Raw genomic sequence first — 17,050 nt, forward strand, 5'->3', positions numbered from 1 at the left:
CTCCTGATTACGATCTGTCTTTGTTGATTGAGGGCAGGGTAAGGCACAGCTGTGATACCACAATCAAATCACCTGTTCACTCAAGGCACAGAACTAATGGGTTCAGGTGCTGAAAGTCGACTTGGCAATGAACTCACCAGTGCTGGGAAATACTGAGTGGGGAACTCGGTGTTAGGACTATGGCTGTTTTTAATTTGCATAAATCAGTTGGTTTCAGAAACTCAATGTGTAGTTGCAGATGATACCAAACCAGGACATGGAGGGAGCTGCTCAGAAACTGCAGAATGAGTTGGAAAAAAGATGCAAGTGGGCAGAAAAGAGAGAAATTTTATGTAAAGAAATGTAAAGTACTGTACATAGGAAGTAAGAAGAAGCAGCACATGTATTCTATGAAAGAGCGTGAAATAACCACGAATAAATTCGGAGGAGCTCTAGGCTGAGTGGATTGTCTCTAAATGAAAGTGTGTAGAAAAAAAACTGTAGCACTCTCTATACAACAGGCACATTTCTGTCATTGAGATTTTGTTAAAGTGCAGTGGTAAGTACATGACATTTTCATTCTACATTCACTTGCACAATCACTCAGCAACACAACCCCTTCCAAACTTGGGTTATGTCTGGAGAGAGCTTCCTGAGCCATCAAACACTAGAGTGAAGTAAAGATGGTCGTAGGCCTGTCACTGATGAAGGGAGTAGTTTGAGAAGAATTATGAGTTTTGCATAAGCCTGTCACTCAGCATTGAAGCAAACTGGCTTAAGTACAGCATTCACCCTGCAGTGTCATATTATCAGTGTTTGGTTAAATAAGTCTACTGACAGGCTGATGCAACTGATGCTTACCAGCAGCATATTCAGAAGCATAGCTCCATTATTTAATGCTATTAGATCAGTTGTTTCCTATAATGTTACTTATTCAGCCAGGATTCACCCATGCACACGGCACTCTTAGAAAATCTGATTTGGTTGTGCAGTTGAATCAGAGATTGAAAACCTTTCATCTTATTCTCCATGTCAGACAAATCCATCAGTATTATATACTGAACTGTTCCCTGAAAGCCTCTTGTGGTCTTATTTGACTACTTTCATAAAACTTGCTCATAATCCAGCTGCCTTTCCCCATTTTCAGTCCATTGTAACAACACAATAGTCCATTGAGTCAGTTGCCAGTCCAAGTGTCTAAAACACCCTTTTAACCCACCATTTTGTATTGATTCAGAAAAGCTATGTTAAGAAATAATGGGTGCACTGTCTTGCCGACATGAAGTCAGAGTGAATGGATGAATATTAAGTCTGCTAATCTTTCAGCCTATTATCAATTTGGCAAATCAGGGCATGTATAGTCCAATATTGCTATTCGAGCATAATGCAACATATTCTCTATCTTCAAAATTGTTCTTTTTTTTCTGAATTGTGAGCAACAAAGAAAAGTGGATTTTGTTGCATTGCCAAAGCTGCCTAGAGGGGAGCTCCCCGTAAACTGTCAGTGCATCTCAGTCACCCCTTATTGTATGTTTTAAGTCATCACTTAGTATGTTACTAAGCCAGACAGTGCAGATGGTCCTAGGCTTAATTCAAGGTGTGTGCTGAGTTAGCCAATTTAACAAAGCATAGCTTCTGTTCACTAGCGATCCTTCCCAGTAAAAAAAAAGTACAAGTGCACAAAAGGGTTTGGTGGTGTGAACTTTGGAGATTGAGTGTTCAAATCTCACCATGACAATTTGTGAAACTGAATGCAATAAATATGCTGTGCTGTGGACTCGAAAATTTGTTGTAAAGAGCCAATGGGCTCACTAATTTCCTTTCATGTAGGGAACATGCTATCCTGTCTCTAGTTCACGTTATATGGTTGATTCTTAATAGCCTCTAAGCCGTACAAACAACTACTAAAAAGATCCACTATCACATTTTTCAATGCAACCAGCCTCTCTCTCCTGCAACGCAAAAATAACAGAATCGAGGTCAGCTGTGACACCATTCCAGGACTGAGCAGTCTGTTTATACTGGCTTTAATGGGATACCAGAGATATCCTGTCCTGTTGAATCCTATCCTACAGTGCTGCATTATGAAATATTTATGTGCTTTACATTAGTCGCTTTACATTAGGAAAGCAGCAGCCCACTATAATGCTGCAGTTTACTTCAAGAGTAAGAGTCAAGATTTGTGGATATCTAGAGTTATTAGTTCGATGCACCGACTGGAAATTAAACAAAGGAATCACAGAAGTGAACTTCTAAATGCTATCTGCCAAGCAACTGGCTTTGGACTGAGATTAAAAAGTTCTTGAAAAAAATGTATGTGTGATGAGTTCTGTGATCATGTCTTCAATCTGAAGGAGGTTGGAAAAAAACTAGCATTTATATAGTGCCTTTCACAACCTCAGGACATCCCAAACATTTTACAACCAATGAAGTACTTTTTGAAGTGTAGTCACCATTGCACTTTGGGTACAGCAAGGTTTCAAAAACAGCAATGAGATAATGACCAAATCATCTGATTTACTGAAGTTGGTTGAGGGATAAATATTGGCCAAAACACCACAGGAGCTCCCCTGCTGTAGATCAAATAGTGCCAAAAGATCTTTTTGTCTTTGACAGGGCAGGTACGGCGTTGGTTTAAATATCTCATCCAAAAGATGACACCTCGGACACTGTAGCATTGGATTATGTACTCATCTCTGGAGGGACTTAAACCCATAACCTTCTGACTTCAAGGCTACTGAATTAGACATGATCTTTTTTGAATGGCGGAGTAGGCCTGAAGGGCTGAATGGCCTACTCCTGTTCCTATTATCTATGTTTCTACCACTGAGTGAAGGCTGACACTTATGTTAGAGGTGTGCTTTGAAGATAAATGAAGATAGAAAATAAATAACTTCATAATGTGACTGCCTTGTTCCAAAGACTAACTGCAGTATGATAGCCTAAGTACTGTACTGAAATAATAAATGAAACATCTGTAAGCATTCAAATAGTTACTGATCAACTCACAGTGATTGACAGCAATTTGGAACCTTGAAAACAACTCTTCTGCTGACAGTTGTGAAATTAACTGTGCTCAAAAATAATCTGGGTTACACATATCTTTAAATTGTATATCAATATATAATTAAATGGAAACACTGAACCTTATTTATATCATTGTCTGCAAATATGATATTCCTGTAGTACAGAAGATTAAAGGGTGATCGAATTGAGCTGTTTAAGATGATTAAAGGAGTTGATAGGGTAGGAGGAGAGAAGCTATTTCCTCTGATGTGGGGACTCCAGAACTAGGGGTCATAACCTTAAAATTAGAGTTGGTCATTCAGGGGTGATGTCAAGAAGCACTTCTTCACTCCAAGGGTTGTGGAAAATTGGAAATTTCTCCCCCAAAAAGCTGTTGAGGTTGGCGGTCCATTGAAACTGAAATCGATAGATCTTTATTAAGCAAGGGTATTAAGGGTTAAGGAATCAAGAAGGGTAAATGGAGTTAAGACGGATCAGGTATGATCTAATTGAATGATGGAACAGGTTCGAGGAGCTGAGTGGCCTCCTCCTGTTCTTATGGTCCTGTTATTACAAATTGGAAGTAGAGCAAAATTGGATTGTTGCCCGAACACTAAGAAAACATTTTCCTTGCCCAACTACTGCAAATTATTTCCGAAAAATGCCATCAAATTTCACTTGCCTAGCTAAATAATCCAAGGTCTAACTTCAGAATGAAACTTGATTTGAAAATATCCTACAGAAAATTCTGAACATATACAAAAGCAAAATCTCTGCTTGCTGGAAATCTGAAATAAAAACAAAAAATGGTGGAAATATTCAGCAGGTCTGACAGCATCTGTGGAGAGAGGAACAGTGTTAATGTTCAAGGTCAATGACCGTTCGTCAGAACTGAAAAAAGTTAGAGATGCCTCTCTTCACAGATGCTGCCAGACCTGCTGAGTATTTGCAGTATTTCCTGCTTTTATTTCTGAAGAAATGATCATGTTTATACACAGGTAAAGTGTGTACAATAACAGTATATCACCTCAGCAATGCCAAAGACTGCAAGTCTTTCTTATCCTCTTATCACAACACAAAGTCAGTTTTGTCACTAAAGCTCAATGAAACTTCAGTGGCACTTCTTCAAACCACCCCTTTACAATTGATAAATTATAGTTTAAACTCTTATAAAAGAGTGCAGAAACCTTCCTGCCCTGTATTGTACATTAATTAGAAGCTGAAATTTGTGCGTGTTTAGTACTTACCAGCTTGCCGTGGACCCCTCTTTCTCCTGAAGGCAGCTCCTGACTGAAGGGCTTCCATTAGGCTGTCCATCACCCCTGTCTCATCACCCTCTGTGTACAGAACAAGATCAAGAAACGAAGATCAGGCAACAGTTAATACCACAAGTAAAATCATCAGATATCACAGGTGACTAAACTGATTGAGAAATTATGATGGTCTTGAGCATGAACATATGTTACTGAATTGACTCTCTGGATCAGCCAAAATGAATAGAATTGGTGTACAACAACAACTTGCATTGATGCACTAAGTTAACAACGCATGATTCCGCATATATTTCTACAATACCCAACACAGAAAACAACAATGCCTTTCAATGAGTTACTTTAACACCAGTCAGCAACGAAACATTCCAATAATTTCATCCATCTCATCCAGTTTTTGTCTCCATGCATAGACTTTCCCTGGGATTTCACACCATAGATGCCAGTACTATCTTTCAATATCTCACCCAAAAGTCCATTCTTAATGTGCACATTATGGCAGTGAATGCCAACAGCCATTTGATTGAGGGGTGGGGAACAGGGGGCGAGGGGGCGGGTGGGCACCACAGCAAAGTTTGGCCCTGTTGTCACTCGACATATACACAGGTTTACTTTCCATTTGTGATCACTGGATAGTGAGCAGCAGTACAAACTATGACAAATCTTTTTCCTTTCAAAGGCATTCGTAGTGCCCCGGTAAGAGCAGATAATTCAACACAGGCAGGGAAGTCAAACCTTGAGACCTTCCTGTTCTTGATGACCCAATACTACAGAGAGTAGTGAATACACCTGCTGAGTATTGGGAGAAGGATCTAATGCTGTCGCAGGCTAATCGCAATACTATTCCTTTGACTTAAAAAAAGGAGTTCTACATTGACAGAATTGTTGCAATATTTATATAAATTTCTCAAAGACTTTAGAATCAAAGCAGTATCAAAGAAGATTTTTAGTTGTTTTTTCTTTTTTTTTTTTACATTTTTTACAACCTTTTTTTTGCATTTATTTCATTCATTTTAGTTTGTTCAGTTTGCTTACCCACTGTTTTTTTTCATGTTTGCACTTGCTGCTGTTCAATATTCAGTCCGTTAACACCTTTTCTGTACTAATGCTTTGTCTTTCAACACACCATTAACATATTGTTTGCCTTTGCTCCATGACCTTTTGGTCAGCTATGTGGCCTTGTCCAATCTACACCTTCTCCTTTGTTATCTATTGCCCCACCCCCACCTCACTTGCTTATAACCTATGACATTTTTAATATTTGTCAGTTCCTAAGAAGGGTCACTGACCCGAAACGTTAACTCTGCTTCTCTTTCCACAGATGCTGTCAGACCTGCTGAGTGGTTCCAGCATTTCTTGTTTTTATATCAAAGATTACTTAGTCTGTTGGAAATATATGAACTCCATGCAGACTCAAGCACAAAGCGACTTTAACAGTGGCAGTTCATCTGACCATCTGTACTGTCAGACATATCCTCAGTATCACAGATCTCCTCCCTTGAGGTAAACTAAATCATCAGAAAAGACAGGAAAAAACCCTAATAAATCCCACATATTGTTGGGAATTCAAAGCAGGTTGATCGGCATTTGAAAGAAAAAGTTTAATGTGACTTTTCGTAAGGACTCATTAACCTTTTCTCTGTCAGATGTTGATCACCCAATGCATTCCTAGCACTTTATGTTTTCATTTCAAATTTGAATTTGCCTTGAAAAATTATTTCCCTCCACCATAGAGACATTAAATTCATCGGGTCAGCTAAACACTGAAATAAATCTTAACATAATACTGCAAGATTCTACCTTCAGTCGTGAAGGTGAAAATTGTCTGTTCTCATTACACCCCAGTTACCTTCTCTCACTTTTATACATTAACACACACCAACTGCTCACATACACATAAAGACAAATTCAACCAGGCTGTGCTCCTGGTGTGGAACCTGGTTAGATGTGGTTGAGGGTCAGACAACAGCTCTCGAGTCCTGATTCAAATCAGTATATATATATTTAAAAAAAGGGCTTAAGAATGGACTTCCAATTGGGGAATTGGCTTCTCCAAAATGATTTCCCCACCTTTTTTTCTTACATGACCCAAAAGTACCAAAAGGTTAAGAGAAGGATCTCCGATGAATTAAGAAACGTTCCATATGTCGTCTTCTTATTCAACTACCAAATTACAATCACAATTTTGATGGGAATCCCCTCCAACCAGCCCTCAAAAGTGCCATCCATCTGTTCAGTGCCTCCTTTGATACTTTGCAGGTGTCATGGAAATAATGGCCAATTAAACTGTAATTACAAGGTGCTCCACAATTAAGGATTGTCCCCATAATCTAGAAATGAAGTCGCTTTATACAAGACACTACTTAGCATCCCAAGGTGAAAGGAAAAAGCAAATTAAAGCAGCCGGCTTCTACTCCTCCAGGGTATTAGATTTCATTTTACCATTGCACAACTTCTGTTAATCATGGCACAAGTCCAATTTAAAGAAACCTCAATTGTGGCACACTTAGTTTAAGCTGGTTCAAATGGATTCTACAAGAGAAAACATACTTAAAGTCTGCTCAAGAATAGCTTTTCTGGTTAACGATGCTGCCAAATGTGGATTTGAGACCAGAAATGTGACAGGCAATTAATCTTCTGCACTGAATGAGCTGATCACAGTTGTGAACAGTAAGGTTGCTGTAACTGGCCTCAATGCATGAGGATTAGGGAAGGAGGAAAACATTACCGAGGGTTCTTACACTTGATCACTAATTCACAACCCTTGTAGGAGCATGCACATACCCAACATCGGTGGAGGGCAAAATATGGCTTATTTCTGTCAACTCCAATGGGTGAATAACTAGCCAAACTTTAATGGTTAGGCTCATACATTGCCATCAATGGCTTCTCTTGCTATTCTTGCAGTTATCTCGAGTCTCCCTCAAGGATCTATTCTTGGATCCCACCTATTTCTCACCTACTTGCTGGCCCTCAGCGACATCATCTGAAAACAGATCAGTTTTCATATGTATGCTGACGACACTTAACTTTACCTCACCACCACCTCTCTTGAACTGTTCACTGTCTCTAAATTACCAGAGTGCTTATCGGACATCCAGTATTGAATGAACAGAAATATCTGGAAGACTGAAGCCCATTGTCTTAGGTCCCCACCACAAACTCCACTCCCTCGCCACTGACACCATCCCTCTCCCTGGAAACTGAGGCTGAACCAGACTGCTTGCAACCTCGGTATCAAATTTGACCCCGAGATGAGCTTTCAACCACATAACTGTGCCATCACTAAAACCGCCCATTTCCATCTCTGTAACATCACCCGGCTACGCCCCTGCCCCAACTTATCTCTTGCTGAAACCCTCATCCATGCTTTTGTTACCTCCAGGCTTGACTATTGTAATGCACTCCTGGCCAGCCTCTCATGTTCTACTCTCCATAAACCTGGTCATCCAAAATTCTGCCGCCATGTCCTAACTCGCACCTGATCCTGTCCACCCATCACCCCTGTGCCCGCTGACCTACATTGGCTCCCAGTTAAATAACACCTTGATTTTAAAATTCTCATCCTTGATTTCAAACCCCTCTATTGCTTTGCCCCTCCCAATCATTGCACCTACAATCTTCCGAGTTAACTGCACTTCTCTAATTCTGGCCTATAAGCCTCTCCGATTTTAATCGCCCCACTGTTGGTGGCCATGCCTTCAGCTGCCAAGGTCTTAAGTTGTGCAATTCCCTCCCTAAACCCCTCAGTCTCTCAACCTCGCTTTCCTTCTTTAAAAGACTCCTTAAAACCTATCTCTGATCAAGCTTTTGGTCAGGTTCCCTAATATATCATGTGGCTCAGTGTCATATTTTGTTTTCTAATGCCTATGTGAAGCGTCTTGGGATGTTTTATTACATTAAAGGCTATATATAAATGCAAGTTGTTGTTGTTGTTGTACATGAAGCAATAGCACTTGTTGCGTTCTGAGGGTACACACACACAGTTATGATGAACTGGAACACACTACCTGAAAGGGTGGTGGAATCAGATTCTACAGGAACTTCAAAAGTCAACAGGCCATGTATTGAATAGGACTAATTTTCAGGTTTATGGGGCAAAAGCTGTGGTTTGGGGAATAAATTGGACATTTCTTTCAAAGAGCCTGCACAGGTACGACAGGCCAAATGGTGGTCTCCTGTGCTGTAAGTTCTACGGGGTGACTGCACCTAGGCTACCATGTGCCAGCACTTTAAAGAGCAGAGAGGAGAAAATTGAGGGGCAAACAATACTTCTCCTGTACATAATAATATAAAAGCAAAATACTGCAGATGCTGGAAATCTGAAATAAAAACAAGAAATGCTGGAAATACTCAGCAGGTCTGGCAGCATCTGTGGAGAGAGAAGCAGAGTTAAGGTTTCAGGTCAGTGACCTGATGAAGGGTCACTGACCCGAAACGTTAACTCTGCTTCTATCTCCACAGATGCTGCCAGACCTGCTGAGTATTTCCAGCATTTTGTGTTTTTAATTCTCCTGTACATGCCTGGTTACAGCCACAGTAAGATCAAAGAAACAGATTGAATTTCAGTTTTGTTTAAAAAGGAACAAATCACATTTCACTTTGTAGTTTTACCAGTTTATGCACTGCACATTTCTGCCACAGAATTAAAAGGCAATTATTCCTCAGTGTTAGAAGAACAAATATAATGAACGACATATTTAATTATACTTCTGTCAAATTCAGTCTTTAACTTTAATTAACACCATCTCAAATATATCAGGAATTTTCTTCCACTTAATTCCTTCCAACATCAAAACTATCTGACACAGCTATTCTATATCTGAAATCCATATGGCATTTATGTAAATAACACCAAGTGCACTGGTTCAAAAGCTCTTGCTTAAAATCTGCACCAACAGCTTTTGGAGCCTGAGAATTTGACGCTGTGCTGTTTTTGGTGTAAACTCAAAAAAGTGGCCGAATTGCTCCCACTTTGAACTCGGTTCTAAACAATCAAAGCTATCCAGCAACAACTCAACAATCTTCCTCGTATTTAATAGAGATTTGTGAAAAGGTACAATAACTGCACAGTTAGTGAGTTACTCTCTGTAGTTACAGGAAAAATGTTTATGTACAATTCCCAGATAGCAAGCAAAGGAGGTAAAAGGTTGATTGTAGATCTGTTTATGGGTGATGCATGAAGCATTGTAAAAATTCATCTAATAACTTTGGTGTCAGGAATCTTTTCTTATGCATATTATATCAGCAATTTGTTTTGAAAATAGATAAATCCTGTGGATGGGAGTTACATTTGCGGGGTATATCAGATAAATTACGGCTAGTTAGCTAATCAGCAAAGAAACCCAACAGCACATCTCTGATGTATATGGTTGATGGTTCTGTACTCCCCCATGTTTGATACGTGCAGAATGAGTCATTTTCCCAGTTGATGCAGGAAGCAGCCAAGATCCTTTCACAGGCTCATGGAGACTGTTACTTAGCAACAGGCTTGAGCAGTGGAGTGCATTGGTCCCTGTACCAAGGCCAGCATTGTTAAAGGGAAACTGTCTGCAGCAAATACCTATTCAAGTTAACAGTGCCCACCTTGGAGATGTCATAATGAACCCTTTGATAGTGTGCTCCATATGGCTGATCCACAGTAGGATTACAAGATGGCTTGCGGCACAGTGCCAGGTTAAAGGGAAGCCTCATTTTTGTTTCTCTGACAGCAATGACTTGACAGTATAATTTGACTACTTCCCCTTGCCCAACTTCTCTAACGTACCATGGAAGGTCCATGGGATCCTTCTGCCATCTTGCCAAAGTGACCAATCTTCGTGCGTGAGCCTAGACAGACAGTATCGGCAGACTATTCAACTGTGGGAAGGCATCACAGCCAAGTTCGATGTTGTCTGTGCCTGACACACATGCACACTTTCCATCTGTGAATTCCCCTTTCCCTTTTACCCTAAAACTGAGGCCCACGATAACACACTTTGCCATTTTATCCTCGCTCCAATTAACACATACCAAGCATGAACCTGGGGCCACCTTTCTCTATGTGGTTCAGTACAACATGATAGTTGCTAACTATGCACTGAGTAATTAGGGGGACAAAATGGCACAGCTACATTATTGTGTTTAAAATAAAACTGAAAAAGGACCAGAACCTAATCAGTCCAGGTTTTAATATGTCCTGCTCGCATTTTTCATCCTCTTCACTGGCCTGGAGCTTATGGTCTACCCTATGTTGTGCATATCCCCTCAATCCCAAGAACTTCCAAATCAAGTTACTGAGAAATCTATACCCACCTTTGAGGTTTCTGTTTATCCAGGCTCAGTGCATACTCATCCCCCTAGGATCATAGAATCACAGAATAGTTACAGCACAGGTGGTGGTCATTCGGCCCGTTATGTCTGTGCTGGCTCTCTGCAAGAGAAACTATCCTAGTCCCACTCCTTCACCTTTTCCCTGTAGCCTTTCAAATTGTTTCTCTTCAGTTAATTATCCAATTCTCTTTTGAAGGCCTCAATTGAATCAGCTTCCACCACACACTCAGGCAGTGCATTCAGATCCTAATCACTCGCTGTGTGAAAACGTTTTCCCTCATGTCGCCATTGCTTTTTTTCTAAATCACCTTAAATAGGTGTCCTCTGGTTCTTGATCCTTCCACCAATGGGAACAGTTTTTCCCTATCTGCTCTGTCCAGACCCCTCATGATTTTGAACACCTTTATCACATCTCCATTTAATCTACCCTTCTGTTCAAGGGAACAGCCCCAGCTTCTCCATGTAACTGAAGTTCCTCACCCCTGGAACAATTCTTGAGAATCTTTACTGCACCCTTTCTAAGGCCTCCACATCCTTCCTGAAGTGTAGTGCCCAGAACTGGACGCAATATTCCAGCTGAGGCCAAACAGTGTTTTTAAACAGGTTTATCATAACTTCCTTGTTTTATACTCTATGCCCCTACTTATAAAGTCCAGGATCCCACAGGTTTTATTAACTGCTCTCCCAACCTGCCCTGCCACATTCAATGATTTGTGTACTTTTACCTCCAGGTCCCTCTGCTCTTGCACTCCCTTTAGAATTATACCCTTTATTTTATATCGCCTCTCCTCGTTCTTACTACAAAATGGATCACTTCACACTTCTCTACATTAAATTTCATCTGTCACTTGTCTGCCCATTCTCCCAGCCTGTTTATATCCTCTGGAAATTTATCACTATCCTCCTCAGAGTTCACAAGTTTTGCATCATAGGCAAATTTTGAAACTGCCCCGTACGTCCAAGTCTAGGTCATTAATATATATCAATTCCCACTTACCCCAGTCTAAACAGCTGGGGTGAAAGATGGCAGAGTCAAAAGTTAGAGTGCATGGCGCAGGCTTCTGACCAGCTAACTGGACCCTATTTTTAAAAAAAATTGCTTTATTGACATAAAGGGATATGGGGATGGTGTGGGAAAAAGGCATTGAAGTGGATGATTAGCCATGATCGTATTGAATGGCGGAGCAGACTCGATGGGCTGAATGGCCTACTCCTGCTCCTATTGCCATATTCTCAATATTGAAAGTGTTTCTCCGAGGTTCTTTTTAAATCACCCTATGCGAATTCTATTCCTTTGTTTCAATATTTGCAGGTGATTCTTTACGATTTGTCTGCTTAAGTGAATTAAGTCCTTTACATTGTTAACTGTATCCTCGATCTTTTCCACTCTCTGCAAGTTTAACAAGCCAGCAAATGGTTTCTGCATTCAGGTTATTTACGTAGGTGAGAAACAACAGAGATCTAAGCAATGATCCCTGGGGTACTTTCCTCAACACCTGTACTCTGCGCTTTCTATTCTTTGTTCAACTTTTTAAGCCAGCTCAATATTCTGGCCTGTATTTTAATTTAATCAGCAATCTGTCCTTGTGAGATAAACAATATCAGAGTGTTTCATAGAACATTACAGCGCAGTACAGGCCCTTCAGCCCTCGATGTTGCGCCGACATGTGAAACCATCTGACCTACACTATTCCATTTTCATCCATATGTCTATCCAATGACCACTTAAATGCCCTTAAAGTTGGCGAGTCTAATACTGTTGCAGGCAGGGCGTTCCACGCCCCTACTACTCTCTGTGTAAAGAAACTACCTCTGACATCTGTCCTATATCTATCACCCCTCAACTTAAAGCTATGTCCCCTCGTGTTTGCCATCACCATCCGAGGAAAAAGGCTCTCACTATCCACCCTGTCCAACCCTCTGATTATCTTATATGTCTCTATTAAGTCACCTCTCCTCCTCCTTCTCTTTCACTTCACTTGCAATGTCTGAAGACCTTAAGTAGAGCTTCCCCTTGAAATCCCCATGAAAGTCAATGTCCAATTGGATAAAAAATTGGTTTAAGGACATAAAACAGCGAGTCATTGTAAATGATTGCTTTTCAGACTGGAGGATGGTAGATAGTGGTATTCCCCAAGGGTCAGTGCTGGGACCACTGCTTTTTTTGCTAGAAATAAATGACTTGGATTTTGGAATACACAGTAGAATCTCAAAATTTGCTGACAACACAAAACTTGGAGGTGAGGCAAACAGTGAGGATAATATGAAGCACCTGCAACAAGACATAAATAGGCTAGCAGAATGCGCAGAGAGGTGACAGATGGAATTTAATACTGACAAGTGTGAGGTGATGCAGTTTGGCAGAATGGATAAGGAGAGGCAATATATACTCAATGGCACTGTTCTATAGTGTGTGCAGGGACAGAGGAACCTGTGGTGCATGTGCATCGATCTTTGAAGGACATATTGAGAGTGTGGTTAGTAAAGCATATGGGATCTTGGACTTTATAAATAGAGGCATCAAATACAAAAGAGGGAAGTTATGCTAACCTTTATAAAGCTGTTTAGGACCCAATTGGAGTATTGCGTCCAGTTCTGGTCACCGCACTTTAGGAAGGATGAGAGTGTCCTTGAGAGGGGACAGAGGAGATTTACTAGAATGTTTCCTGGGGATGGGGGATTTTAGTTACAAGGTAAGGTTGGAAAAGCTGGGTTGTTCTCCCTGGAGCAAAGGAGATTGCGGGGAGATTTAATAGAAATGTTCAAGATTATGACAGGCTTAGATAAGCTAGATAAAGAAAAACTGTGCCCATTAACAAATAGTACAAGGACTAGGGGACACAAATTGAAAGTTTTGGGCAAACGATGCAGGGGGATTATGAGGAAGCACTTTTTTTTTTATACGCAGTGGGTGGTAATGACCTGGAACTCGCTGCCCACAAGGGTGGTGGAAGCGGAGACGACCAATGACTTCAAGCGGAAGTTGGATGCCCACCTGAGGGAAACAGACTTGCAGGTCTACGGGAATCAAGCCCAGGAGTGGGACTGACTGCATAGCTCCGTAAAGAGTCGGCAAGGACTTGATGGGCCGAAAGGCCTTCTTTGCCATAAATGACTCTATGACTCTGACTCTATAATTCTGCAATGGTTGTTACATCGACAACTTGCATTTAGATATATTTGCACAGCATTATCAAACAAAATTTAACAATGAGCCACATAAGGAGATATTCTGCCAGATAAGCAAAAGAAGAAACAGAGGTAGAAAGACAGAGAGATTTAGGAAGGGAATTAGGAAGGCACAGACACTAAAGCTGGGGAAAATAAAATTGGGAATACTCAAGAGCCCATACTTGGCGAAGCACTTGGCGGGAGCTTTAAGTCTGGAGATGATTGCAGCGATAGTTTTTTTTATATTACATATACACACACACATACAGACAGAGATAGAGATAGCTACTGTCATGCAGGCCCCCACCTGCCAAGAATGAGGCACACATTATTTTGCCACATGAACATTAAAACTTAAAATTGTTGCTGGCAAGAAGCGAGGGCCTATCACAAGGAATTGCCAGGTCCCTCGCCGGAAAGACCTTATTTTGTATACTAGCAGACAGTGTTGGAACAAAGGAACCAGTTCCTGCTTCCCCAATACACAGAAGACATGGTCAGACCAGTTTAGTCACATGACTAACTGGCTGTTGGAGTTTTTTGAATTTGAACTTGCCACAGAGTTTTAAAACTCAGAAAGCTGTTTGCTCCTGAACTGAAAAGATTTCTCTCCTGTCTGCTCTCACCTCACTCTCACCAGCTTTGGAAACCACTGAAGACACATGAACTCCAAGAGAGAAAAGTCTCCTACAGTGAACAAGGTTTAAGAAGAATACTGGGCCCCAACGAAAAGCAAGACTAGCTACAATCAAGGACTCTACAGCGAGCTCGAAGCAGAATAAAAAAAAACCCTCATCAGAGATTGTCTCAAACCTCTCCACTATTTTTCTTCTGCATTTTTGTGTCTCTATTTGCATGTGTGTATCGCTTATGCATGCTAGCGTGGGGCATGGAGTGTATTTGTAGGCATTAACCGAATTAGAGTTTAAGTTTAAGAAAATTTCACTTTTCTTCTTTAAACCTAAGAAAATCTGGTGTGCTGGTTTCTTTGCCATATAATTGGAAAGCGGTGGACAAGGATTCACCAAGTGGGAGCTCAAAACACAGTATGTTTAAATAAAAGCCAGTTACAATAAGACCAGGGGTGAAGGCTAAAAGGGACCCCTAGACACCTTTCTCACCTGGTCATAACACTACTTATTAAGCAATTATTTTATAGGTGCTCCTCCAGCCTATTTCTTCGAATAGTTTCGTGTATTTTAACAGTGTTTGCTTTTGTTCTGGGCAACTGAATGCTCTTACTGAAATAAAAGCCTGGCTTTTTGGCTTCCAAACTTCTGTAGTTGGAAACCCTCCTGATTGTTTTTTGCCTACTGTAAGTTTTAAGAATTGTGTGAACTGATTGCTAGAAAAAGCTCTTATTTATTAAGCTAGCACACATAGGAAGCATTTTCCTAGTATCTCATTAATTTCTATGTCTATTGCAGTATTTATCACTCTTCCAATTTTTCTAATGTAGGTATACTAAATAACATAAAAGGCATGGCCTGACTTGTATTAGCTTTAAATCTAATCTTAGGATGCCATCGCATAATCAACTGCATTAACAGGAAAGAAGTAGCAATGATAAATATTCTGTCAGTCCTATTTGCCAAAACCAGTAGTGTTGGCCCAGACACGTTTCAGAATGCACATCATCAATCACTGGGGAATTTTCATGCTTTCGAAATAATTACTATGTTCCAGACAATTTCTTTAGATCCACTCATGGCAAAATTGGAAAGGACTTAGGATGGAAAGAGAATTGTAAAGAAGTAGGTGAAATAACCTGTATGAGACCTTATATTGAACTTGTAGAAATTTTGGGATGAGAGAATTCTTTCACTAATGCTGAGAAGAGTAAAGAGGGACCTGTTAGTGGTCTTTAAGGTTATGATACGCTAAATGGTAAACTGATTCTTCATTCTGGTTGGGAGCTGGTATCGAGAGGTCAAGATGATCACAAACAAGTAGCAAAGAGGAGGTCAGAAAAAAAACATTCTCTGCTACTAACCTTTGCTGAACCAGTCTATAATTTCCTTTAAAAGGGAATCAGATGGTTGTTTACCTCAGTGCCACCTCTCTCGGTCCCTCCACTGCCTCTAAATTTATCAGACTACTTGTCTGACATCTAGTACTGGAGAAGCATAAATTTCCTCCAACTAAATATTGAGAAGACCAAAGCCATCGTCTTCAATTCCCACCACAAACCCCTTGCCACAATGCTATTCCTCTCCCTGGCAAATGAGGCTGAGCAAAACTGTTCGTAATCTTGGTATTTCACCCCAGTTTCCGACCACATATCTGTGCCATCACCAAGACAGCCTATTTCCACCTCCTTAAGGTTGTCTGATTCCTGCCCTGCTTCAGCTCATCTGCTGATGAAACCCTCATGCGTGGCTTTGTTACCTCTGGACTTGACTATTCCAACCTGGTCAGACTTCCATCTTCCAACCTCCATAAACGTAAGCTCATTCAAAACTCTGCTGCCTGTATCCCAACTTTCACCAAGGCTCAATGACCCATCACCCCTATGCTCGCTGACCTATAACGGCTCCCAGTTGAAGATGAGCAACGCTTTGATTTTTAAATTTTCAGACTTGATTTCAAAACTGTTCATGGCCTTGCCCCTCCCCATTTCGATAACCTTCTCCAGCCCTACAACCCACTATTAATTCTGGCCTCTTGAGCAATCATGATTTGAATTGCTCCACCATTGATGGCTATGGCTACAGCTGCTTAGGCCCAAAGCTCTGAAGTTCCCTCCCTAAACCTCTCTGCCTCTCCTTCCTCCTCTAAGACACTCCTTAAAACCTACCTCTTTGATCAAGCTTTTGGTCATCTGCCCTAATATCTCCTTATATGGCTTAAAGTTTAAAATTGGTGTTTATGTTCCTATGAAGTGCCTTGGGATGTTTTACTACATTAAAGGCACTATATTCTTGCTGTTTGAAAAGAATGAATATTCCAGAAACACAACTTGCATTTATATAGTGCCTTTCATGACCTCAGGGCACCCCAAAGTGCTTTACACTTTTGAATTGTAGTCAATGTTGTAACGTGGGAAACACGGCAGCCAATTTACGCAGGGCATGCTCCCGCAAGTAGCAATGATATAATGACAAGCTATTCTGTTTTAGTGATGTTGGTTGAAGAATAAATGTTACTGTGAATGAGGGAGAACTCCTCTAATGTTTTCTGAAGATTGTCGTGGGATCTTTTACATCCACCAGGAGGGACACATGGGGCCACAGTTTAATGTTTCATCTGAAAGATGGCATCTGACAGTGCAGCACTCCCTCAGTATGGGACTGAAGTGTCAGCCTAGATTA

At 40.8% G+C, this 17,050-nt stretch overlaps 1 protein-coding gene across 1 annotated transcript in view; it reads right to left on the reverse strand.

Moving 5' to 3' along the window:
* Positions 1-17,050, reverse strand: part of LOC137376080 (protein diaphanous homolog 1-like) — a 443,374-nt gene that overhangs the window by 21,299 nt on the left and 405,025 nt on the right. Inside the window, exon 27 of the mRNA XM_068044098.1 lies at positions 4,233-4,322. Coding sequence (XP_067900199.1) covers positions 4,233-4,322 — 90 coding nt within the window. The remainder of the gene's footprint in view (positions 1-4,232; positions 4,323-17,050) is intronic.

The sequence above is a fragment of the Heterodontus francisci genome, chromosome 12, assembly GCF_036365525.1.
Source record: "Heterodontus francisci isolate sHetFra1 chromosome 12, sHetFra1.hap1, whole genome shotgun sequence".
NCBI classification, from domain to species: domain Eukaryota; kingdom Metazoa; phylum Chordata; class Chondrichthyes; order Heterodontiformes; family Heterodontidae; genus Heterodontus; species Heterodontus francisci.